Source organism: Erpetoichthys calabaricus, chromosome 16, assembly GCF_900747795.2.
Source record: "Erpetoichthys calabaricus chromosome 16, fErpCal1.3, whole genome shotgun sequence".
Taxonomy (NCBI): domain Eukaryota; kingdom Metazoa; phylum Chordata; class Cladistia; order Polypteriformes; family Polypteridae; genus Erpetoichthys; species Erpetoichthys calabaricus.
Genome location: NC_041409.2, coordinates 75130450 through 75158317, shown reverse-complemented (window position 1 = coordinate 75158317; position 27868 = coordinate 75130450). Strand labels below are relative to the sequence as shown.

Genomic DNA, 27868 nt, shown 5'->3' with positions numbered 1-27868 from the left:
TTGTTAATGCTTCCCAGCTACTGTGCAACTAAAATATTTTTTTTTGTTGCATATCCTTTGTAGGAAGATATTAGTATGTTGGTGGCAACATGTTTTAAGGCTGTGTCTGTGCTATGATCAGTATGTATACTAAACAAATGTTTCAGACAGGTTATTGAGTTTCTGGTGAGACAGAAGTTGTTACGTTTCTGTTTTTCCAACCCCCTAGCTGGGTTTTAGAGAAAAAAAGGGAAAACCACACATAAAATACTGCTGTTTCAAGCAAATGTATGTGAGGAAAGGAAAATACTTATCAGTGTAGAGAAAAATCTATCAATGCAACTTTGCTCAGAATGAGCAGGCTTCTATCCATTTTACTATACTTGTGTGTGTGCCATGTTTCATTAAAACAGAATGATTCATTTTTCAGTTATTTTGTTGATGGACTAGCACCATGACACACACAGATATTACTTTGAAAGTAGTCAAAATTATGTACAGTCACAATTCTTCGATTAATGTCTGCCAAATGGCTATTTTAATGCATGAGGAGCACAACCATTCAATATCAATCCCCTAATAATAATGTTTACTAGAAAACTGGTAATTGAGTTTTTCTTTAATTTATTTTAGGCTGGCTGAAAAGGTTTGTTGGTTTGCTTCACTTTAGAAATCAAAGGTAGAATGTCCTGTTTTGCTATCCATCCAGCCATCTATACATTCCCACCTAACCTAAGCAGGGGAAAACTAGAAAAGGAGAATGCACATGCAGTTTAACCCTATAATACTACATTTTGGATTTGTTTCTTTCATTAACTCTTTTGTTATCAAGTTTTACATAAGAACAAAAAAACATGCTACTAGTATTAAGGAGTTTCACATTGCAGTTCAAATTTCCTAATTGTTACTTCTGTCACTAAATAGTTTTCAGTTATTAATTTGGAATTCACTTCAGTCCTTTCTTATATAGGTTATTATTTACAGCCTATGCTGTTTGGTAAAATCAGTCTTTTACTTCTTCCCTATCTAGGTCATATTTTTAACATTGTAATTTACAAACACACATGCTGGTTTTCAACAATGAGTTTTTTGTCCTTTTAAATAGATTTTTCACTATTTGGCAAAACGTTACATATGAAGATGTTTACATAGCTATGTGAATATTAAAATTAAGACTACTTTATCATAGTTTATAAATGTATGATTTGCAGAAGAAGATGCAACTTGTCTGGCACAGAGTTAATTTCCGTAAATAAAGAAAATCTCACTTTGCATTTTGGCTGTGCTGGTTAATGTCAATATAGTTTCAAGTGAACAAGTGTTATTAGCAGGCATCATTTTAAACCATATGTTCTACAGCAACTGTTCTTCTGATTACATTTGATTAATTTGTTGTTTAAGTTGTAGTGCATAAAGATATGAAGTTCCAATTTAATGCACTAGACTGTTGCAAAGAAACATAAGCTGTTATGTCATTTAGAAAAAAAATTGTTCTGGTTCCATCTAGCAGGGTACTCGCAATTAGTCTCAGTACTGATCCAGCGGGGCATGTTAAAACCAAAAACAGTAATTGTGTGTAGGTGGTATGAGCACCCCATTTATTCTGTGGCTCAATCTATTCACAGTTCCAGACTAGAATCAAGATAAAAGTTCATATATTTTTTGTAGAAAAGAACAGTGAGGCATTTAGACATTTAGTTTAGAAAGCATTTCACTTTGGCTCCTGTTGCAGGACAAGGTATTTTGTGGTCATTCTTTCATTCCTTTTCCATTTGGTCAATTTAAATTATCAAGTGATAGGAATGCTGCTGTAAAAATTGGCACCATGCTTCGGATAAAATGTAAAATTGATGCCCAACTGACTATCTGTGGTCATAAAAGATGCTTGGGCACAGTAGGATTTTTCCTGATGTCCTTGCTAGATTGCCACCATTGTCTGTTCATTCTGCCCCCCTAAATCATTCCCTGTCCCTTATTAGCGAAGTATCTCCCTCACCCCTTTACCGCCTAATAGCTAATGTGTGGTGAACATATTGATACTAGAATGGCTGGATGCAACACATCGTGGTGGTTGAAGTGGTCCCTCACTGTCTTTGTAAAGCTCTTTGAGTAGGGTAGAAAAGTGCTATATAGATGTAATTATTACTAATATAACATCACCAGCTACACTATGGGTTATTAGACTATGAACTGAGTGTTCTATTAGCTGATGCCACTTCCCCAGCTTTTGATTTGGTCACACCCTTTTGTTAGTTTCCTGTAATGAGCTGCCCTGTAGTAAAATCACTCATTTTCCTCTTCGCAGACAATATTCACAATATACCTAAAACAAATTAGAACAGGAGGGTTAACAAATTTAATTGAAGAAACTAATTTTATATAAGCCAACAGGTTCCCCACAGAACACAAATTTCAGAACCTCCCGTTGATTTCAGCAGTGAATTGAAACAGTTTGAACTTGAGGTCCTGAGGTACTTTTGTTCTCCAATTGGTTTTCTGTTGGGATAGTGGTGTATGACAGATGTCTGTAACTGGGTGGGTTTTTTGGTATCTGGCATTATATTTTTTATTTAACTGTTTACTGAGATGGACTGAAGCCATATCTGAGGTTGGTTTCTGTCTTGCACATGATACTGACATAAATGTGTCTGCCCTGGACCATAAATTGGATTAATTGAATTGGAGAGTGTTTTTTAAATGTTTCCTAAAAATGGACCTATTCTAATGTAGTATGGCATTATTAGATTATTTAAATTTTTTTCAGTTTTAATTATACTATCTCATTACAAAATTCTGCTCTATGGATCTAACTTATGTCGTCTTTTTTGTTGATTTGCAGAATGTATGAAAACATGTCAACGATGGTTTGTGGGAAGGAAGACAGAATGGAGAAGTTGTCTCAGGATGAAATCATCTCCAAGACGAAGCAAGTGATTCAAGGTCTTGAAGCTCTGAAGAATGAGCACAACTCTATCCTACAGAGCCTTCTGGAGACTCTAAAGTGTCTAAAGAAGGATGAGGAGACCAGCCTTGTTGAGGAGAAATCCAACATGATTCGCAAATCTCTTGAGATGCTGGAGCTGGGGTTAAGCGAGGCACAGGTGAGAATGGGTGATGTGCATCATTTTCATGGGTTCAAAGAACTGTAAATGGTTAAGACACCTGAGAGCCTGAACTGAAGCTTGTCAGAATGTGGGCACAATACAAGTAAATGTGGAAAAGTGCCATACTGTTGTGAAGTTGAGTGGCATAAATATAAATTCTTTTGGTCTCTCAGATACAGTGTTGTATGTTAAAGAAATATTATAATAAGTGAAAGTATGAAAGTCTCCTATTTAGCATTATTGTAAAATGTTTAGTTTTAGCAAATTAAAAGGAGGAGCTTTGATTAATTGTTATTGCCCATTTTCCTTACAAATCATTTTTTTCTGCTCTTTGTATATGTTACATTCATTAATAAAAATGCAGCAGCAATGATTTTATGCTCAATCCTGATCTTCTTTTTCTTTGACAGAAAATTAGCCATTTCTGAATCCACATTCTGATCTGAAGGCTGCTACAGTATCCATGTGTCACGAGGGTGATTTGGAATAATAAAGCAGTGCTAAAATTTTGTGTTTTACTCCGTGATAAAAACATTGAGAGCTGTGTGCAGTTCCTAAAAGAGAAATCTGTAAATTGAACTTTTCCATCCATTTTCTTGCTTACTTAGTCCAATTCATGTTTATTGGGTGCCATTGCTCATCTCAGCAGCATCAGGTACAATATAGGGCCTTTGGAAAAACACCAAAGTTTATTTTGTTTAAATTTATTGTATTGTACACATACCAGCATTTATTATTTTAACTTGCTTTATCTGTTTTTATGTTGCTGTTTGCAGCAAGTGACGGTGGTAGATTGAGTTTTGAAACGAGCAAGTGGATGGAATGAGTGCATGACACATCATATCTTCCAAGATTAATCTCCTACACACACTGTACCAAAGTACCAAGAACATTCAGCCTCATAGCCTCAACATTATGATGACTATGATTCAGAAATCTAGATTTAAACTGTACAGAGCAAATAAATGATGTTTTAATAAACAGTAACATTTCGTAGGTACTGTCCTAGTCTTGTGTCGATCCATTAGTTGTTAATAATTCAGATTTAAAAATGTTTCATAAAATAGTGCCGTATCGTTCTACATTTTAAGGGTAAGGTAATGTACAACTGGTCAAGCTTTTCCCCAGATGTTCTACTGTTTTAGATTCAAACAATGGGTGCCTGAGAGCCTGGCAAGCTTGAATTATTTGCCTCTTGAAATCAACGACATATTGGTAACTTATATGCCAAATGCCAATAATGTGTCTGGAGACAAAAAAAAACCAGTTGATATCAAAATCTGGCTGATCTGTCAGTGCATCAGAGCTGGTTAGATGTAGTCGACTATCTCCACTGTATTCCTCATCCCCAACCAAGAAGTACATGTTTATTCTAAAATTTGTTTTACTGCTAAAATTACATTTATGTAAATTTATATTTAAAACAAATGCAGTGTAAAAACAAGCTTTATAGGCGTGTTTTAAGTAAGCGGAATTCACGAGCATGATTATTTTATGCAGAAATTTACAGACTGTTATCTTAATCAGCTGTGTTTGACAAAATTACATCAATTCATCAAAATTCAGCATTTATGTTTACATTTATAGGTCATTACTGACCAAAGTGAATATAGCATTTTTCCCAACTCTATGTTTACACTGCAAGATGAAAAATACAATTCCATTTTTTCCCTTTTAGCTGTATTTGTTTATTTACACTTACGTTTGCATGCAATCTATATCTGATCCCTACATTCAGGTGTTATGTGCATGTTCAAAAGAATGATACCTGGATCTGTGAGATTATATGCACACCAGTAGATCAACATGAAATGGTACAGTGCTGTGAAAAATGATTTTCATCTCTAAAATTTTCATTGTTGACCATTTTACAGCAACTCTTGTTTAGAACATACTATGAACAAGGTGTACATTTTTTCATGGGCTCCTTAAGAGCCCTAGAACAACATCTTAGACCTTGTACATCTCTATCACCTTAGGTAAGGTCACTGTTTATAACACCACCATCATGAAGATATTGGGCAAAAATTAATCCATGGTTAAGAAGCAGAAATTAATGTTCACAATGCTTGCTTCAAGTTTCCAAATTGTACCAAGTTGATCCTCAATGCTTTTGGAAAAAAAAGTCCGAATGACAGTTGAGTCAAAAGTGAATCTTACTCTTCCCAAGACTGCTTTGTCCCAAAAAGTTAACAATAGGAACCTCTTTGCAGTTGTTAAGCATGGGGGTGTTTGTGTGTTTTGGGAGAGCTTGCTGCATGAAGAATTTGCAACTTACCCTCTTTAATACAATCAGGAATTCTGCTGTTATTCACTGGTTATTTTTTCAGCTACCTATCCATAAGATGAAGTTGAAACTCTGTCAAATAATAGTAATGCAAATCAAAAAGAAGGTGTTAGTCAAAAGTGTTAAAGAAAAATTAATTGAGTATGAGGTAAACTTAGTCAGAGTTGAGATCTACGCCCATTTGGTGCATTGTAGAATGACAAATGACTGATGCTCAAAATCCTACAAATTTCACTGAGATTACATAGCTCTTCAAGGAGGTGTCAGCAGAAATGATCCCATAGTTATGTGAGAAATTGATCAGTTACTACAAAAACATCCTTTTAAAGCCTTTCAGTTAATGTTTATTCACCTTAAGGAGGCAAATAGCTTTTAGTAGCTGGATAGTAAATAATAAATCGAGTTATATATTCAATCAAGGTTACTTTTATCTAATATCAGGTTTTGGTTGAGGATCTGAAGTGTTTATGGAGAAAATGTTCTGTACTGCAGAAATGCCTGTTGTAATGCAACTTTCTCAAAACAGTTAATGTATTTCACTGTACATTAACAAAACAGATAACACAGATGTAAGATGGGGAATTTCTCATGCCCTTAAGCATTTAATTTTGCATTGGCATTGTGGATATGATAGCATGAATAAAACGACCTGAAAAAAAGAATTATTAGCAAACTTTTTAAATGTGGTTGGGGCAAATTCTTTTCTGCAGCTAAGCACTGGGGATGTGCTTTGAAGGGAGCACTGCCTGAGGCAAGAGATAATGTGGTGGTGCCTAAATAAAGAAAACCACTGCAAGAAGAGAGAGTGCCACAGTCTATAGTGCGATTAATTGAATCAACTGAGTTGCCCTTCAAATCATCTGGTTGTAATGATTGTTTTCCTTGCCATGTGTTGGATGCAAACCCGAGTTTATGTACTGTTTATGTTGCTGTTTTGTGAGTTGAGGGAAGAAAGATGTTAAAGATAAAAATTCTTTGCATTGTGATGCTGTTATGAAGGGGGGGAGAACAGCAACAGCAACAAAGAAGATTGTATGTAAGACCTTTATATGTATTGTCATTATGATGGGGAACATGCAATGCTTATATTGTCTGGATGAGAAATGGATGAAAAGGGCACCATGAATATATTTGCATGTCAACATTTAAGTTTGATGATTTGCTTCACTGCATTGAACCATTCATCAAACTTTGAAGTACAGTACCCAGATTTTTCCTGTTGGAGTGGCATTATGGGTTGCCATCACATGTTGATAGTAAACAACGTTGCTGATGTCATATACCAAGACTTGAACACCCACACCATCCATATTTTGCTGGTATTGCAACTCACACACACACACATTGCTTTAATTTCTGATGATATGTTCAAATATGATATGTCAAAAGAACGCTGGAAATGCGTGACAGACATATGTGTGCATACATGTTCTGATCATGAAGTATAAACTGGCCCTAAGTTGGTTGTTCTTCTTTACTGCACATGGGATGCAGAGCTGAGTTCACATCCAAGAAGCCTACTAGGGATGTGCTTTGAAGGAAGCACTGACTGATCCAAGAGAACCCAACTATAGAAAATATTTTTTTCTTGCACTCAAGCTTTTTATTTCTTATTGACAATACATATGTGATTGCTTTTATTTGTTTTTATTCATCTTAGCAGTTGAATATAATGTCTTTTTAAACCATATTTCACATCCAACCCATTAACTTTTGCCTATACAGAGGAAACTCTGCCAAAAGTGAAATTAAATGTCAGATCCTTCCAGTTCCATCATTGTTCTGTTTAGACATAGTTTGTTTGAGAATGAGTTGGGGGGAAAAAAAAATTTTTCTACCACAGTCCAATCTGCATCTTCATATAGATTGCATTCTGAGAATTACAAAAACTTAATTCAGTGTATGTATTTTTGGGTAAATAGCAATTAATGAAAATCTTTATTTGATATGCAAAAAAATCTGAATAAAGTTTGATGAAATTGGTGGTATCACATCCAAATAGATTCCCAGATTTTGTTGTAGTTGAAGGTCATAGTTACAAATAAAGCAATTGTAGTAAATGTTAAATGCTTTCTAACACAGGTGATGATGGCTCTCTCTGGTCATCTGAGTGTTGTGGAGTCTGAAAAGCAAAAGCTGCGAGCCCAGGTTCGTAGGTTATGTCAAGAAAACCAGTGGCTTCGAGATGAGTTGGCTAACACTCAGCAGAAACTACAGAAGAGCGAACAATGTGTTGCACAGCTGGAAGAGGAAAAGAAGCACTTGGAGTTCATGAACCAGCTCAAGAAATATGATGATGATATCTCTCCATCGGTGAGTGCCACTTGCAAGGGTTTAACCTTAGTTTGTAGAATATATTGGTTTGTGCTCCATCATTTTTCAGTTGCTTCCATTTTAAGAAAATGACAATTCCATTTTTCCCCCAAAGATTTCAAGAAGCACCCATTAAATGACATAGCTCACAATACTTTCAACAAAATGTAATGACATTGTCGTCTTGATTTCTTTTTCTTATTATTGTTTGGGCAGTACTTATTCTTTTTGTGCACAATGTAGTACATACATATCGAATTCAAAGTGAACGTACTTGCTCTACCATTTGAAGTAATGACAGAGATCAGTACATATGAGGAAGAAATATAAGTGAATAAAAAAAAAAATGGAAGAAAGTGGGATTGCACAAAGTGAAAAACAGTGCTTTGGAAAAATACAACTAACAAAAGTGTGACAAATTAAACATGCTCTTTTTGCTTGCTTTTGATGTAACAGTTAAATACATATTACAGTTTACTGGCCTTAGTGAAACTATGGCATTAATGAAAATCACTGCTTAATTTTAGGAATTATGGAACAACATTTAAGAGTCCTGATTATAGGGCTTGTTAAATTAATTTTATGGTATCTGTATTGTGCACTAAAATGGTAGTATCATTACTTAAATGACAAAAAGCACTAGCACTTTTTTATTATACAGCAATGGTTGTTGAGTTCAGTTATGGTGACTGCAGGGTTTCATCCCAACTAATTTATTCTTTTATTTGAGCTTGTTCTTTAATTAAGCAAGCTGTCATTTTCTATATTTTTTTATGCAATTTCAGAATTTACAAACATGGTTTTGATAAAATATTCTAAGTAAATCAAGCATGTATGCATGTTAGATAAGTAATAATGAATTCATTTTGCTTTTTAAATGTTGTTAATTCAAATGTTATGGTTAAGTCATTATTTACTTATAAGCACACAAGTAGATAACACTGAAGTAGATGCTGCCTTTTGGCATTCAGTGTCATTTTAGTGTGTTAAAAGGAAAATCTGTAGATTCTGGTACTCCCAGAACTAAACTTGAGAACAACTATTATATAGGATTGACATTTCTGCATGTCCTACTCTAGGTTATTAGGTTTTGGAGACTGTACTTGCTTCACTTTAAGTTGCTTGATTTTCTGTTTTCGTGTTTCTCTTAATCTTTATGAGATAGGTTTGCTTGTAACTGCAATTGGTAGCAAGCAAAGTTTGAAAAGTTGTATCTAAATTGAACCACATTAGTTTTTAAACAATATGTGCTTCACATTCCAAACTGGACTTATTTAGTTGTCATGCATAGCAGGATATTTTGCATTTGAAGGACATTAATTCGTCACAGGTATTGAGCATGCCCTGAACTACTCTTTATACTAGACTATTCTAATGCACATTGTAAGGCCATCTGTGTAATAGGTAAAACTGGATCATGTTGCAGGACAATTATATTAAACATATGTAAGAGGAAGCCTAGATCTACATAGCTGAGAGAGAAAGGATTTAAGTCTTTGGAAAGGCCAGTTCAAAGACCAGACCTCAACCATATTGAGATGCTGTGGTTTTATCCTATGAGAGCTGTGTATAAATGAACACGATCAAACACTGGTTTTCTGAGAGATGGCCAGAATTCCTGTAATGTAATGTAAAACACAGATGAACTGATATACATGTAGAATTTGACTTTTCCATATATTGTAGTTTTTCTCCATGTTGGCTTATTTTTTGTTGAAGCATGTGTTGTTTGTCACTTGAGGTTTTATTTAATAAATTGTATGACTTAGATGATTGTTAGTTGCATTCTGATATGTGAAAACCATATAATTTGAAAGAGCACATGGTTTGTTTTCAAGTGACAGCACACTGAAATTTGTAGTGGCATATTTATAGACATACTAAGACTAGTACAGCTGAATATGCTGTTATCCCAATTTAATAATAAAAATGTAATCTTATTTTTTGACATCACGAAATGCATGCCAGACCATGTCTAGTTTCATTAGTTAGAAACAGTATTTTCCTAAAGTGGTCTTTTGTAAATATCATGAGCTTTTGTTTTGTGAAATTCCTCCATTGTTGAGCTTATATACTTTGGTTATCAGGATAGCACTTTTTGCATGAAATCCTTTTGGACTGCCCTCGGCAATCCTATTCCCCAAAGAGGGATGTTGTTTTGGAGTTCCTTAACTTTGATTCATGTATTAAAATGCACAAGAGTGAATTTATCAATATGGCAACGGAAAGGTTCTGCTTCTGCTCTTAAAAGGCCTGTGCTGACTAGGGGATAAAGATGACCTTTCAGTGAGATAAATAATGTATGACTTGGCAGTATTCTTAGAAAAAAAATGCAGGAACAGGATTTTGTGCATTGGGATATGCTGCTGACGGCACACTGCATCTGTTGCAGGATGATAAAGATTCAGACTCGTCCAAAGAAGCCCTGGATGACCTTTTCCCCAATGATGATGATGATCAAGGACAAGGAAGTAAATAGATTTTTTGATTTTTTTTTTTTTTTTTTTTTTTTTTAATGTTTTGCTTCTGAAAATATGAATGGGTTTGACATTACAGAATATTTTTATTAATATTTTGAAGCAGATTTCAAAATGTGGCACAGAGAATATAACCCCTGAAACAAAAATAAAGTGACAGTAAAAAGAGACATCTGTAATAGCCTCTGATAAATAATAAATGTGGAATTAAATACGTGTGCTGTTCTTGATAGGCATCCAAAAGTCATTACTGTTGTTTTATATGATAAAGTATGATGAGAGAATAATCTTGCTATGTTTAGATGGTGAAAAATTGTAATTATTTTTCAATGTTTCCGTATTTAAACTTTATTTTTTTGTGCCTCACTGCTAATACATTTAATAAGTCCTTTGAACTACGAAGCTTTTCCTCATTTGTACACTTTTTTTCTTGGTGTTTTTCTTTTGCTGTACCATATTATTGTAGTTATTAATTATGATCAAAATATAGATTTTGTTTTTACACTACTCACAGTTTAGCATAGGATTAGTTTATCAGCACATAGTAGCCTTTTCCTCTCTCTCACCTGCCTTTCCATTTTAATTGCAGTTCAGCAACACAACAGCGCTGCTGCAGCTGCAGCACAGCAGGGTGGCTATGAGATTCCCGCGCGATTACGAACCTTGCACAACCTTGTCATACAGTATGCCTCACAGGGTCGTTATGAAGTGGCTGTCCCACTGTGCAAACAAGCGCTGGAAGACTTGGAGAAAACTTCAGGACATAATCACCCAGACGTTGCTACTATGCTCAATATTCTTGCTCTTGTTTACAGGTCAGTATATTAGTCTTCAACAAAAAAGCTGGAGGTATCATAAGAATTAACTGAATGCAAATAAAATGTAAACTTAGCTTGAAAATAAATGCTAGGGAGATTTCTGCTTAATGAGATTTATTAGGTAAAATAGTTTCAATCTATTTAGTGCATTTTGTAAGGTTCTGTTTGGTATTTAGATACTGAAATGTTCAACGTATTTACTTTGGGAACATTTAAACAGAGCTGGTTAGCCAGCTTAATTTATGAAAGAATACAAGGATTTTCTTTCTCTTATAATGTAAACAAGACTGATCTTTCCATTACCTTGAAAATAAAGTATTAAAGACCTTTCAAGCATGAGAAAACTTAATAAATTCATTTTATTATTTTCAATTAAAAGTTTATTTATTTTGCTGCAACTTTTTATATTTGTTCTATTGACAATTTTACAACTACTGGGTATCAGGGTATTCCTGGTTTAAGGAAAACTTAACCCCTCCTTGGCCCCTTTATTTTTTCTGGCTCCTTGTCTAGTCTTGGCCTCAAGTCTTGTTGCAATTTATGAGATATGCAGTGCAACATAGAACTGGATTTGTATGACTTTACAGTGGGTGCTGTACAGTAGGCCAAGAATTTGGCCGCAATTTACCTTTATTTTGGAAGTTCTAAATATCTTAAATGCTATTTTTTATTTATTTAGGGACCAGAATAAATACAAAGAAGCAGCAAACCTGCTAAATGATGCCTTGGCCATTCGAGAGAAAACTCTTGGGAAAGATCATCCAGCGGTGAGTTGACAACACTTCATCCATATTGTTGACCTTTGTCTGTGCCTTTCTTATGCCATTATTATTGACTGTCGTGTTAAACCCATACAGGCCTGCTTTCCAAACTGGGTTTCATCCTGGTTTCTAAGGTACAGAGATGAATATTTGCAGAGTTTTAACAATGATCAGAAAACCACATATTTAGCAACACACAAAGATGCTAGTTTACTTTAAATCAGTGTCGACTTTGCCTGCTTCTGCCATGCTTCACTTCTCATGCAAGCAAATGGGTTGATTTGATTATGATTTGGTGTAGTGATGTGTCATGCCAATCCTTCACTGTATTCAATTTAAAATGTTGCATTTCAATTTGCACCGTTTGAATTTATATTGCATGTTATGATTTTGCTCCTTACACTCCTCTAGATAATAATTTCTGTTTCAGTTTAATTTATTTTAATTGAACAAGTTTGATTTTTCATTTAGAATAAATTACTTAAAATAGCTTTTATGTATGTCATAGGTTGCTGCTACCTTAAATAACCTTGCAGTGCTCTATGGGAAAAGAGGGAAATATAAAGAAGCTGAGCCACTTTGCAAACGGGCTTTGGAAATTCGCGAGAAGGTGAGTGAATGCAAGGGAGACGGGCAAAATGCTTAAATCTGGATATTTGCAATATTGCTTATCATATTTGTTTCAGAGATTTTGCATTCAATATTTAACTTTCTAGAAACTTTTGCTTAATTTCTTTTTGCTTGATGCTCGACTGTTTGTTTAAAAGTAAAAATATTTACCCTAACCAATTTGACCAAATATCTTTTGAGATATCTTGTCAGTTTTAAGAGCCATTCCATCAGCTACATTTATTGTTTAACAAGATTGTCCCTCTGACTGGTTTATGCAACAGTGAACAAATCATTTCTCGTCTGAAAGGACGACTTTTGTGCAGTGCTTCATTGTCCTGAATAGCATAGAAAATGAATAAACCACAGGCAGGATCCTGCATAATTGTGAGTGCCTTTAATTGACCAGTAAATTCACACAAAATAGTATTTAATATCAACAAGTGCAAGTACTACATGCAGGCCAAATAAACATTAGCTATTACTACTTAATATTTGAAGGTAAAGTAGAAGAAGGAAACTATGAAAAAGATTTGTGAGGTGTGTTGATGCAACATTCACATCATCCTGGGAATTCACAGAAGCAATTCAAATGTTAGATTGTAGGTTATTTTGGAAACAAAATATTAAATAAAAGGATATTTACCTCACACTCTATAAAGCACTATTGATGTAGCCTCTGGAGTAAAATGTGTAGTTCTGGTTACTGTGCTGATATGACAACACCAGAAGTTGTTCAGAGAAAAGCATCTGACTGCTACTGACTAAAGAGCAGTGACAATGCTGTGTTATGAGTCAGTGGGGCTCAGGATTTTGGACTTAAGCAATTTTTTCTAAATTTCCATCATATGCTCAATGTCATTTCTTATAAAGAGTAATATTGCTTTTTGTAACATGTAAAATTGTCTTTGTACTGCGAGGCTGTTTCTGACTGATGGGGCTGGTCCAATCAGCCTGAAAAGTCTTTTAGGTTTATCCTTGGGGGTATATGTGCATGTGCAATCTGAGCTTTTCAGTATAGTGATGAGAAACAAAATGTACAAAACATCCAATACCATTTGCTTTTTTAATGGTAGCCACAAAAAAAAAAATGAATGCAGGTCAATATCAGGAATGCACTAAGCACAAGATATTCTAGTAACCTGAATGGGGCTGAGTAGCAAATTGAGATTTTGGAACACCTAAGGCATTAGGTCTGGTGACATTTTTTCATACTTTTAAAATATATATATAAAAATATATATCGGGTATTACAAACTTTGCATCATTCAGATGTTCGAGATAAAAATGAACATTTCTCTGCTACATTTCATGTCTGCCCCGACATGCTTGCTTCTCATGTGTGTGCTGACCCAGTTAAACTGCACACTTTCTCAAAATGAGTTGCAGTTGTATTCACTGAGTGAATCTTGACAGAAAAAAAACAAATTTAAAGAGTAATGGTTCTGATTTTGGAAAAAAATGTTCCCTTTCAAATGAGACATGAAGGCAGTCTCCCCTCCTAATTGAATGTTCCCATATCTTCTTAGCATTTGTTTTAACTGTAGACTCTTGCAGGAAGAAAAAAAACACATAAATTGCTTTGTCATTAGCCGTTACTTTAATGATTTAAGTGTTTTTGAATAACTGAAGACCCTAAGAAAAATGTTTGCATTTATAAACAAACTAATAAGTATGCACTGTTGAAGCATAAACATTTTTCCTGACAATCTATTGTGGAATCTAACAACTATGTTTGCATCTACTTTGTTTGCAAGTAAGTTTGTATCCAGCAATCTATCTGTCAATAATTAGACCTTAGAGAATACATTTCAAATTGAATTATTGTATTGATTGTTGACTGCTTTTGGGAAAATGAGATTACTAAACAGTGGAAAATTTTTGATTTTATAAATTGGGCATTATATTAGAAAGAAAGGAATGAAAAAGCAAGCTTGCAAAGTAGTTGGTTAAAGTCATATAAATAAAGCATATGGTATATTATACCTCATTAAATTAGGTCCTGTCAGCTGCAGGCTACGAAGCAAGACTAGTTCTACCTGTATGTAAGGAAACAAATACATTAACATGTTTTGCTGTATTTAAAATGGAGCAGAGCTAGAGCATCAAAATGTAATAATAAGCCAAAAGGTGACAATTTAATATGATGTAAACCTAAATTCTGAATGGACTTATTCATGTCAAAGACTTTTATAAGCTTAAAAAAATATGTTCCAAGCACAAACCATTTTGCCACACAGTAAGGAAAATGTGCATTTTAGCAATGAGATCCCATCTTTCTCTACTCATGGAAATATTTTGTATATACAGTAGTAGCATGTGTGAAAGATGAAATCGGTCATATAAAGAGCCGTGCACAAGTTCACTGTCAGTGGCTAGGAAATAACTTTCATCAGTATTTCAGTAAAATTTAAATATTCCACAAAATTACAGGTTTTATTTGTTTGGTTGTTTATGGAAGCATTCTCTTCAGTTTTGACCACAACAGTAAAAAAAAAAATCTGTTCCCTTTTTATTGTTTAATCATTGCTTTCTCTTCTGGAATTGACAGCCTTTTCTTTTTTTAAGGTCCTGGGGAAGGATCATCCTGATGTTGCTAAGCAACTGAATAACTTGGCATTGCTCTGCCAGAATCAGGGGAAATATGAAGAAGTTGAATACTACTATCAGCGAGCACTGGAGATCTACCAGACAAAGCTGGGACCAGATGATCCAAATGTTGCAAAGACAAAAAATAATTTGGTAAGAGAGTTGGATGGAACTGACTGAGAATTGGAAGTGGGCCCCCCTTTTTTCCTCAATTACATTTACAGGCTAAAGCAGTACTATAAGTCAACAAGATTTTTTCACTTAGCTTTAGCCAGAGTTTTAAAATTTTAATTGGAAAAGGAGTTAGTTTAAACCCAGTGCTAAGGCACACTTTACTTCCTGTGTGTATGAAATGGACATATTAAAAGAAACATTTTTTGGTAAAGTAATATAATACAAAATCTTCTCTTTTAAAAATAAATGTGAAATTTAGGGTAGTTGGCAATATAAATTTCCCAGAATGTACACTGCTTCTCACAGCATCATAAATTGTTTCCTGAATAAAACCTCAAAGGATTGTATTTCATTTGAGTTACATTGTGAACTCCTATAGTGATTTTTAAAATTGTTAGATATGTGTTTATAAACAGGAAACCACAGGCTTGGTAGGATTAAACATATTAGGAAGTTGCTGTGTATATTTTACTCTGCTGTTAGTCATGTGCCATCGTCATCTTGAGTTCTGCATTTCTTGCAACTCACAGATTACTGTCACCATTGTTTCCTAACTGTTGTAATTCTACTGGTACTAAATGTTTTTTTTTGTTTTGTTTTTAAACCTTATTGGGTATATATTTTTCTCTGGTATGCATTAAATACTTCCTGGTTACATTTAAAGACATTTTTTCAATGTTATTCAAAATAATTAAGAAAGTGATTGATAGTTGCAAACAAATATTTTTGTCATATTTGTATGACCCCGCAATATCAGGTTTCCCTTTAATATAAATTAAGTGTCTTGTTTTAGAGCAAGAGATGAAAATTGTTCTCTTAGATTGTATTTGAATTCTGTTTCACATTGTTTGTTTCAGTTGTATTTGACAATAGGCTCTGGTGTGTTTATGCAGAGCTGCTGTAGTACCAGAACACCGATTGTTAAACAGCTTTCTCAACAGGGGGAGATTAATTTTTAATAATGATCTTGGACAGATCTCCTTATATTGTCTTAGTAAAAATGTATACACATAAGCAAAAAATGGTTTTTGAAGCACAAATACTTCTTAGAGAGAGCCTTTCTTCATTCTGAACTGCTACAAAACTATTTTAGAAATTGTTTTTCTGTTATCTAACAGGAGGTCATTACATTGTCATTTTTTCTGCTTCTTTCTTTTTTCCTACTTCGTGGCTTTTTTTTAAATAAAGTTTTGCATGTCTCAGTTTACATAATATATTGTTCTTTATCTCATATAAAGCTGTGTTTATGCCATAGATGAGTAATTGCAGTTTAATTCTGATGTTTCATTATAATTAATTGAAATTAAGAAAAAAAAAAATTAAAATCTTGTTCTTCATTTCTTTATTGAATCCACAGGCCTCCTGTTACCTGAAACAAGGAAAATTTAAGCAGGCTGAGACCTTGTACAAGGAAATTCTAACTCGAGCTCATGAAAGGGAGTTTGGTTCTGTTGATGGTATGGACTAAGTTGCATAAAGGAATAGTTTTGAGTATTTGGAAATTAACTCTTTAGTTAAGTATAATTTTAAAATAATTTAATAAATAAATTATAGAATGTCAGTGTTAAAGATTGTTGGGGAGTGATCAGCATACACAGTTACTGCTCCCACCATGGTGTAGCCTTTCACATGCTGCATGAAAATTCGATCTTTTCTAATTTCTCAATCAGTTAATTTACTTAAAATTAACAAATTATTGAAGGTGGAATAGGAACCTTACAGTTAATTAAGATAAGGTGACAAGCAATAGATATTGCACTAGATTTTTCATGACAAAGTGTTTCCAAGTCTTGTGTTACTAAATAATGCTAAGGGAGGATTTAGTCATTTTAATCCAATTTAGTACTTTTAAATCCAAAACTATCTAACATATAGCAAAGATTTTTTCCTTAGATGCCTTGGAAAACATAGGAGTGCACTCTTTTATTAAATACAACCACTCCAACCATGGGTATTCATGAAAGATTTAGATAATTAGGCTGATTTATTTTAACATAGTTGCTGATTTGTATAAATTAAAGTAGTGTGCCACTTGAAGCATAGTTGTTCAAAGAATGTTAACCTGTTGTCTAATATGAAATGTTTTCTAATATAAAGCAGATATGGAAGGCTGTGGAAAAGATTTTCTTTCCATGGCTAACATTTTCCATGGGTACTTTTTGGTTACTTCCTGCTTTCTTCTAATGGCTTGTCTATATCTATCTGTATGTTAATATATATACTGTGTATATGTGTAACCTTTCCACTTTGTAAGGAATATACGTATAACATCTTGGATTTTAAAGGACCTCAGTATTTATTCATCTCCTTAATGCACAGTGCTTTCAGCTGTAGGATTTCTAATTTTTTGTCATGAGCCTCATTTCAGAGTGTACAATATTTTATACCTTAAATATATTAGTATCTTTTAGGGGTTGTAGAGAAAAGCCAAGCAAAATGACACCTTTTATTGGCTAACTAGAAAGATTACAATATGCAAGCTTTCGAGGCAACTCAGGCCCCTTCTTCAAGGGGCCTGAGTTGCCTCGAAAGCTTGCATATTGTAATCTTTCTAGTTAGCCAATAAAAGGTGTCATTTTGCTTGGCTTTTCTCTACATTCATAATGGCTAACACGGTACAACACCCTAGTACTTTTAGGGGTTGTTAATTTTAACACAATTGTTATAATCTGATCTTGTGTTCCAAATTCCTTATATACCTGTTCAACTAAAAACCTTATTAACCGTTTTCTTTTAACCATGAATTCTTTATTGTCATAATTTTAAGACATATATTAAGGCCAGAATTAATTTATTTTCCCCCACCACCATAGTACAGCATCTTTCAGGGTACGATATTCATTTAGTAGATACTGTCAGTGTCATGCTTACCAACCACCTCTTTAACTTTTTGCACTTTTGTAATTGTAAATTATCACAAACATAGCTAGTAAAACTGATAGTTGGAGCTGTTTATTAAAGAATAATACTAAAAAAAACAAAAAACTAAAGTTACCTATTAGATTACTTTGCAATCACTAATATTAAAATAATATCTTCTCAAGTGTTTAACAAATATAATATTAGAAATAGATTTTAATGTAATAAAATAACAGAAATAATAGTATTAAAGATAATTGAAGGTAAAAAGATAGCAATGGAGGTAAGATAGAGTAAACAAAAATAATACATAACAAAAAAGCAATAAAGCAGACATACAGTGGTGTGAAAAACTATTTGCCCCCTTCCTGATTTCTTATTCTTTTGCATGTTTGTCACACAAAATGTTTCTGATCATCAAACACATTTAACCATTAGTCAAATATAACACAAGTAAACACAAAATGCAGTTTTTAAATGATGGTGTTTATTATTTAGGGAGAAAAAAAATCCAAACCTACATGGCCCTGTGTGAAAAAGTAATTGCCCCCTTGTTAAAAAACAACCTAACTGTGGTGTATCACACCTGAGTTCAATTTCCGTAGCCACCCCCAGGCCTGATTACTGCCACACCTGTTTCAATCAAGAAATCACTTAAATAGGAGCTGCCTGACACAGAGAAGTAGACCAAAAGCACCTCAAAAGCTAGACATCATGCCAAGATCCAAAGAAATTCAGGAACAAATGAGAACAGAAGTAATTGAGATCTATCAGTCTGGTAAAGGTTATAAAGCCATTTCTAAAGCTTTGGGACTCCAGCGAACCACAGTGAGAGCCATTATCCACAAATGGCAAAAACATGGAACAGTGGTGAACCTTCCCAGGAGTGGCCGGCCGACCAAAATTACCCCAAGAGCGCAGAGACGACTCATCCGAGAGGTCACAAAAGACCCCAGGACAACGTCTAAAGAACTGCAGGCCTCACTTGCCTCAATTAAGGTCAGTGTTCACGACTCCACCATAAGAAAGAGACTGGGCAAAAACGGCCTGCATGGCAGATTTCCAAGACGCAAACCACTGTTAAGCAAAAAGAACATTAGGGCTCGTCTCAATTTTGCTAAGAAACATCTCAATGATTGCCAAGACTTTTGGGAAAATACCTTGTGGACTGATGAGACAAAAGTTGAACTTTTTGGAAGGCAAATGTCCCGTTACATCTGGCGTAAAAGGAACACAGCATTTCAGAAAAAGAACATCATACCAACAGTAAAATATGGTGGTGGTAGTGTGATGGTCTGGGGTTGTTTTGCTGCTTCAGGACCTGGAAGGCTTGCTGTGATAGATGGAACCATGAATTCTACTGTCTACCAAAAAATCCTGAAGGAGAATGTCCGGCCATCTGTTCGTCAACTCAAGCTGAAGCGATCTTGGGTGCTGCAACAGGACAATGACCCAAAACACACCAGCAAATCCACCTCTGAATGGCTGAAGAAAAACAAAATGAAGACTTTGGAGTGGCCTAGTCAAAGTCCTGACCTGAATCCAATTGAGATGCTATGGCATGACCTTAAAAAGGCGGTTCATGCTAGAAAACCCTCAAATAAAGCTGAATTACAACAATTTTGCAAAGATGAGTGGGCCAAAATTCCTCCAGAGCACTGTAAAAGACTCATTGCAAGTTATCGCAAACGCTTGATTGCAGTTATTGCTGCTAGGGGTGGCCCAACCAGTTATTAGGTTCAGGGAGCAATTACTTTTTCACACAGGGCCATGTAGGTTTGGATTTTTTTTTCTCCCTAAATAATAAAAACCACCATTTACAAACTGCATTTTGTGTTTACTTGTGTTATATTTGACTAATGGTTAAATGTGTTTGATGATCAGAAACATTTTGTGTGACAAACATGCAAAAGAATAAGAAATCAGGAAGGGGGCAAATAGTTTTTCACACCACTGTAGCTTATACAAGTAAATGATTAAGAATAAGTGAGATTAAAGGCATTTAAATATCACATTTTTATTAAAGTAAAAGTTTAGCTAATTACTGTTGTGGCCACAAGGGGTGGCACTGAGCCCCAAACCTCATGCACAATATTACGCATCATACCTTGTGTTTAAAATGGTAGGTTTTTATTTTCACCAACCACTTTTCCAGCACAAACACCACAGTATAACATTGTCTCCTTCCATTTCTCCTGGTGAGTTTAACCTACCAACTCTGACTCCCTGATGTGAGGCAGAGGGCTTCTTTTCGAGTCCCACCCGGGAATGATTCTGGTGTTGCTGCACTGCATGCCAGTAGCACTTCTGGGTCATGTGAAGACCAGTGTTGTCCTCCCCTGGCAGTGCCTGGCAACATGGTTGAACTTCTGTACTCCAATTCACTTGCAACCTGGCAGATGACCTACTTGTGCTCAGGCTATAGGCTATATTCCTTGTCGGGGAATGAACTGCTCCCGGTATCCACCTTCACCCCATCCATCCATTATTCCTCAATCCCAGGTATGATGAAGATTATGAGGCATTCCAACTGGGTGTGACCCCACTCCTAAAGTCCTTCCATTTTGGCCTCCTGGCTGGGCAAGAAATCAGTCTCTATCCCGGCCAGGATACTGTCCTGCATAGCACTTTCACTGTATATCCATTCATATTATCTTATTCATTCATTTTTTAATACTTGACAGTACCATTTTTAAATTTGTCGTCTTTGTGGACTTGGGTGAATTATTCTAGTACAAATACCTATCAGTCTTAGTGGAGTTCAAGGGATGAGTTCTGCTAAGTTATATGTGTTATCTAATTAAAAGGTGCTCACTAGCTCTCAGATCTGGCTCCTGGAGTGGATCCTGGTATCATGTGGGGGGTATTCTCTTGGACTTATTAATAATTAGCGTGTGGCTGCAGTTTTGTGGATTGCTGTTTGTCTGGCCTCTCTTCTTACACCAGTTTGTCATGTCTCACCCTCCCAGGAATACTTTTGTATGTCCACACAACACAGTTTTAAATATCATTGAGTCAAACAATCCCTTCTGCTACAAGAAGGTAACATTTCCTTCCTAGAATTATGATCCCCTCTCCATAAAGCAGTAACAGGGGTAGTAGTTCTGTGTTCTAATTCTATGCAAATAAGCACACATATCTATGCATGTGAGAGTAGAAAATTATATAAGGTTGGATAGTTTTCCCGTTTTTAGGATTTAAAATGTGCTTCTAATAGTAGTTAAATATGATAAGGTCAGTTGGTAACATAGTAACAAGGTAACAAAACAATATAATTGTGTTTTTAAAGATGAAAGGGGCTTTTGCTTTTAGACTCTTTGAAGGATATTTTGAGATTCAGAAATCTTACCATCTATGCATTTTGGCCATTATGGTCTCACTAGTACTTAAATTTTAATAAACTCCTACTCTCTCTTCTGTTTTTTTTTTTTGTTTTTTTTTCCCCCGGTTTTCTGTGGTGGCGACCTGCGCCACCACCACCTAATCAAAGCACCATGATGTTCCTACATTGATGGATTGAAAGCTACAAGTCTGCATGACCATCATCATCAAGTCCTTCCATGAGAACCCTAAATACAAAGAAGACTATTCATTTATGTTAGGTAGAATGCCCAGAGGGGTCTCATGGTCTGGAACCCCTGCAGATTTTTTTTTTTTCCTTCCTCCAGCCGTCTGGAGTTTTTTTGTTTTTTCTGTCCTCCCTGGCCATCGGACCTTACTCTTATTCTATGTTAATTAGTGTTGTCTTATGTGCTATATAAATAAATGTTGTTAAATGATCCCATACAATATTACATTTGCTGACATTTCGCACTGTGCTTTCTTTTGGTAAAGTGTGTAAATTAAAACTAAATGTGTACTTTATTTCTAGATGAAAATAAACCTATATGGATGCATGCAGAAGAAAGAGAAGAACAGTGCAAGGTCTGTAATATTCTTATTTTGGTGATTTTAAAATAAATTGTGCAATGATTGACAATTTGAATTTGGCTGTACGTTATAATAGCAATCTGAAGGGTGGCTGGAGGTTGAGCTTAAAGAAGCGTATATTTAGAACTATTTTATGGAGTGTTTTTGTTTTTTTTATGATCAAGGTGAGTACTGATTGAGATTTTTCTTATCAAACAGATAAAGTTATGAATTTTGATATGTTTAAAATCCAAATTATTTGTAAACATTAAAGAAACAAACAGCAATACATTTTTGCCTATAGGGAAAACAGAAGGATGGATCAAGTTTCAGTGAATATGGTGGCTGGTACAAGGCTTGTAAGGTAGACAGGTTGGTATTTCTCCAGATCTCTTGTATATTTCAACCAATGTTTAAATGTAATTGTTTTTTTTAATGACTGCATTTTTCTAAGGTATATTTTTGAATGAAATATAAATGTTTGAAACATTTAAACATTGTGTGCAGAAAGTAATTTTAAATTTCTTAATCCATGGGTCAGTCCAACTGTGACTACTACTCTGAAGAACCTGGGAGCACTGTACAGGCGTCAAGGCAAGTTTGAAGCTGCAGATACCCTGGAGGAGGCAGCCATGAGGTCTCGGAAGCAGGCAAGTCTGCCTTATCCTAATAAGAATCGGTACAACTAGACTTCTGGAGAAATTAGAGCTGCTCCAATTGTTTAGCAATTGCATTTACAATGCCATTATATGTGTTGATAGGATTATGGGTAACTGAGTAGAGATTTTCTCCCCATAGTATTATTACCACATTCACTAGCAAACCAGTTTAAAAAAAAAAAAAAAAAATCCTTTCCAGGCCCAAATGCACCAAACATCTATAAACTAAGGTAGTGTCATTACATTTCACATTTGTCATTTTTAAAGAGAAACTATGTTTCCAAGTGTTTATAAATTTTGAGAGTAATGGCATTTGGTTTCTTCTTGGTAATAAAAATATAATTACTGATCACTGGTCTACAAAAAAAATATATGAAATCAGTGCAAAAAAACTTAATAAAGAGCTGCTCTGAAGTTCCCAGAAGCAAACAAAAAATATATGAAATCAGAATTAAGCTAGCACGTCAGGTTTTTGAAATACACATCATGGACATTTTGACACTTTTGAATATCAATATAATATATCAACACGATATCTGGAGTTTGGACTGTGTCCCACCAAAATAGTTTTGATGTGTTTATTCTAAAAACAAACCAGAAGACGGTACCAGAGACACGTTAAAGCATATTTATGTCAATTTACCTCAATATAAAAGTGAGGTCACTGTGCCCAAAAATGTTGGAGGCACTCGCTTTTGCACTTGTACTGCACATCTGTCTCTCTTTGCAAGAACCAACAGTAGTCACCCATCATGCTCGGAGTGAATTTTCCCTGATATCAGTTTTCCATCACCTTTATATCTTGATGAAATCTTTCCCCATACTCATCTCTAACATCGCTTAGATTTGGTGGAAAAAAGTCGAGAATGTAAAAAATGCATCTTCAGTGACATTCTGGCTCCCGTAAGCTAATATACTTTCAGCATATTCTCCACAAGCTCAGAATTATTCTCTGCTCTGTGATTGTCAAGAAAATTCTGGACAACCTGCACAAATGAGGGTGCTGATTCAGTTGGCTTCAGTTTCTTTTTGAACTCATCGTCAAGCATCAGTTTACGGAATTTCAGGGCCAACAAAAACACCTTCCTTAATGTTGGCTTCACTTTTCTTGAGACCAAACTTATTTCTTAAATACTGAAATGCATCGCCTTTACTGTCCAGTCACCCTAGTTGTCCAAGACCTGGAACATCGTAACTTACTAATCATGTACATTTTATCTGGTCACTATTTAAAATAAGTACTCCATTAGAATGATAAGAATGAATGCAAAATTTCAACATGTAATTATAAAACACTTATTTATTCCTTAAAAAAATAAACATTTTACAAAATAACCTGAAGGTAATCATTTGTACTTACATATTTCTGTTTTTATGCAGTCAACACTGATAAAATAAAAGTGATGTTTATCTGAGACCCTATTTAATGACCTGAATAATAAGTATAATATTCACCAGAACATAAAGCAAGCAGCACTAGCAAAAGGAAATATTTTCAAAACATTCAACATTGATAGGCTTTTCACAAGATTGTTTGAGGCTTTGCTGTTTCTGATGTAAAAATTGAACAATAAAGCATTGATGGTTTGGCTGGCTTAATCAGCAGTGATTTTGATGGGCATTTGGTCTCTTCTTTGTAATACCTGTGTTCAAAAAATGTAAAGCTCTTACTAAATAAAGGCCTGTCATGTTTAACAGCTTTATCTGGAATTATTCTTATGTCTAGCTCTTTTCAGCTAAACTGTTGTTTTGTAATCCCAGTCCTGTGCTTGTAGGTTTTATACTTAGGTGCATACTTGTGCGTTTAGCTTGTTTTAATTGGATAGTTTTTCTTCTGCTTACTATTTGACAAGTCATAAATACCAAACCATTCAATTGCAAGAAATCAAAAAATATATAGGAGTTTTTATATAAGTACATAGTAGCAGAATCTAGTTTAAGTATCTTCTCAGTTAATGTATGTGTTTTATTGTATTTATCAACATAGCAGAAACTTTTTTTAAGGTGTCGCCTTTTTATGATGAGACACACACACAGAGGCTGAACTGAAACAACCATTTTAACATATTGAATCTAGTGGGCACTTCCATATATTAATGTTCTAAGGCTGGTTTACTCTGTTTAATATCTGCATGTTTTTTACAAATCTGTTGTGATGCTCGCTGTGCTTGACCCATCATTTTATGGTGTGGACTTCAGAGTTATGTAACTAAATCAGAATCCTTGACAGCTTTAAAAAGTATTTGGATGACTTATTATGGCAAATTAAGTAACATGATAGCCAAAAAAGCTTGACAGAGTGGATGATTTCCTCCGTTTTTTTGTTTTTTTTCCCAAAATTACGTTCTCGTGAAAAACAATAAAAAAATATATATATATGGCTTCTTCTTTTTTTGACAATCTTAATTATTCTTGCAATTAACTTGTGACTTCATGTAAGTGGGATAGAAATAAGACATCAGGTTAAGAAAAGTCAGTTAAATGTCTTTGTGTGTTATCTCATTAAAACATTGGTGAACAGAAAAACTTCTAGTCACTGTCAAGTTTTTTTTCTTCAAAAGAAAATGAATTCATTTTTTTCTTGCCTATGTATTTTGCTCTATAGGGTCTTGACAGTGTTCATAAGCAAAAAGTGGCAGAAGTGTTAAATGACCCTGAAAACCTGGAGAAGAGGCAAAGCAGAGAGAGCCTTAATATGGATGTGGTAAAATATGAAAGTGGCCCAGATGGTGGGGAGGAAGTGAGTATGAGCGTAGAGTGGAATGGGGTAAGTACAGTACAGAGTTGTACAGTGTTATAAGTCCAAAAAATATAAAACCTGCTTTATAGGATTTTTACACTATTTATACAAAATTTTACACTATTTATACACTATTTATAAAAAGTTGCCAAAGGGAAAAGATGTTTTTACACTATAAAGCAATACTTTGTTCTCTGTTGTGTTTGTAGCCTGAATTTACTTTTGGGCTGATCAAAATTACAAAAATTAGTGTCTAATGTGCATAAAAATGTTATTTTACCATTTGTGATGGTGTAAAATTACAATAAAACGTCCTATTTACATGACACGACACAACATGTTACTTGTATTATAAGTGAGCAGGAAATCTTCTAGTCACTTATTTTAAGCCCACTGCCATCCATCAGTGTACAGTATTAAGCATCTTTCTGATTTGCTTAATATGAAGTAGCTATCTCTTTCAGCTGTAACATAAATGATAAGAGATGATTTAACCCATGCTATATTTTTATTACCTTATCTTTGCCTTTGACAATTTAGCCTAAATATTTATTGCCCATCTCGTATTGTTTTGTGAATCTCATGACATGGAGGATCCTTTGTCCTTAGGTAACGGGGAGATCTTCTCTTCCCATTGCACGATATGTCGCAATTATTGCACACAGAAAAAACTCAAAGCAGTAAAGTTTCCAATTAGACAATACTCCACATTAACCTTTTCACATCCTATATGACTAGGCAGAATTCGCTGGGAATACAAGAAATAGACATCTGTGTTTTGTAAAACTTAAAATATTTTCTGCTTGCCTGTTTATTTCATCCCTCTAGATTCATAGACGATGGGCCACTGGCTCTCAGGGTTGAGAGATGGTAATTTCCTCAGTCATTATTGTAGCATTTACAATGAAATGACAGAATTCTGTGAAGTGCAATGAGTGCCAAATAGAGTGGGTCACAAGCCAGAGATAAGTGCAGACTACATTAGTTGAAAGTGAAAGAAGGAGGCCCTGTGTGTTTCACACCACAGAACTGAGATTCAAGTAAGAGAATCATCTGAGTGTGCTAAATCTGCTCACACAAGGTGATGCAATCCATATTACTAACCGAGAATGCTAAACCGGATGATGGACGCAGGCACATCCGGCCATGGGCCGTAGCTGCAAAAAGACGTACTGCGCCGGCGCAACAAACAGTCCGCGAGAGACGCAGGCGCAAAAAGAGTCCGACAAGAGCACAGAAAACAGGAGTGAGCACATACAGAAAGGAGTCACAAAAATGAGGCTCAACAAGCACCAAAATAAGGAAAAAAAACATTAAAGAGCACTCAAACGAGGGGAAAGCACGAAACACATTGCACACGAAACTAAACACACCAAAAAAAAAGAACAGACGAGCGCACAATAGCAAGGCACGACCATACCCCCGCCACCCTACAGGCACGGGACGGGACGGGACACACACCAAGAGGGGGATTCAACAAGCCCATGGAAGACCAAAAAAAAGAACACAAAACCACCCCACAGACCCTACAAGCAAGGGACGGGACACACACAAAGAGGAGGATTCAAACAAGACACAGGAACACAAAAAGAAACAAAACGCTCGCGCAACAACGATCCCCCCCCACACATCCATAAGAAAAAATGTCTCGACTCCAAAAACGCAAAGCTCAACTAAAGCTTCTATCTAACGATGTACCTAAAAGTAAAAACTTTATGAACTGCGTTAGATCCTACAATAGTTCATTTGCTTTTGCATATACCGGAGTAAATATCAGGCCACCAAAAGGCAATGGCCCATACTGCTTTCGCATATGTGCACAAATACTGCATCGCATTGGAACAGTGCACCCTGAAACAAATCAACAACGCAAATATGCACAAATCTACATCCTAGATCCACATGACGCAAACTATCAATCAAAGTGTTGCATCGCAACAGGCACGGATTCAAAACGAAACACCTCCCGTCTCAGACATACGTTAATGGCAGCGAAGGCTACAACGGGCGTCTCACACAGCACAGGCAAATCGATTACAGCTCCAAAACAACACGTCCCAAATACTACACATGCAACAACGCGCCTCTCAAACGGCACAAGGAAAACATACACCAGGAAAATTCATTCGGATTAATGAATGTCATTTGCAATCATTGTCATTCAGTTCACTTCCCTGAAGAAACAACTGGAAATACAAGTTATACATTTACACGTTGTTGTCAAAAGGGTCAAATTAGACTGCCTCCTTTACATTCATATACTGAATATCTACAGAAGCTTATAACTGACGATGTACCTGAAAGTGAAATCTTTATCAACTACATTAGATCCTACAAATCGGTATCCACTATGAACATTAACGGTGGCACTGCACGTGACATCCGTCTTGAAAAAATGTTGTTTATTGATGAATGTTCAATGGCATGAAGTCACTTACTCAACACCATTCATAAACTTCTACAAACGTTTATGAATAATAATATTAGATTTGGAGGAAAGGTACTTTTATGAGGAGGAGATTTTAGACAGTGATTAGCTATTCTTCCAGATGCCATGCACTCAGCTATTGTTCAGTGCACCTTAAAATAC

The 27868-nt window shown here is 35.1% G+C and overlaps 1 protein-coding gene across 3 annotated transcripts in view; it reads left to right on the top strand.

Moving 5' to 3' along the window:
* klc1a (kinesin light chain 1a) overlaps nucleotides 1–27868 on the top strand; it is a 90503-nt gene that overhangs the window by 24165 nt on the left and 38470 nt on the right. For all 3 annotated transcript variants that reach the window (XM_028822354.2, XM_028822355.2, XM_028822356.2), the window contains exons 2-13: nucleotides 2819–3080; nucleotides 7453–7683; nucleotides 10076–10154; nucleotides 10750–10975; nucleotides 11658–11745; nucleotides 12248–12349; nucleotides 14917–15090; nucleotides 16469–16568; nucleotides 21842–21894; nucleotides 22184–22251; nucleotides 22421–22529; nucleotides 25144–25305. In XM_028822354.2, the coding sequence (XP_028678187.1) occupies nucleotides 2820–3080; nucleotides 7453–7683; nucleotides 10076–10154; nucleotides 10750–10975; nucleotides 11658–11745; nucleotides 12248–12349; nucleotides 14917–15090; nucleotides 16469–16568; nucleotides 21842–21894; nucleotides 22184–22251; nucleotides 22421–22529; nucleotides 25144–25305 (1653 nt within the window). In that variant the 5' untranslated portion in view covers nucleotide 2819. The remainder of the gene's footprint in view (nucleotides 1–2818; nucleotides 3081–7452; nucleotides 7684–10075; nucleotides 10155–10749; nucleotides 10976–11657; nucleotides 11746–12247; nucleotides 12350–14916; nucleotides 15091–16468; nucleotides 16569–21841; nucleotides 21895–22183; nucleotides 22252–22420; nucleotides 22530–25143; nucleotides 25306–27868) is intronic.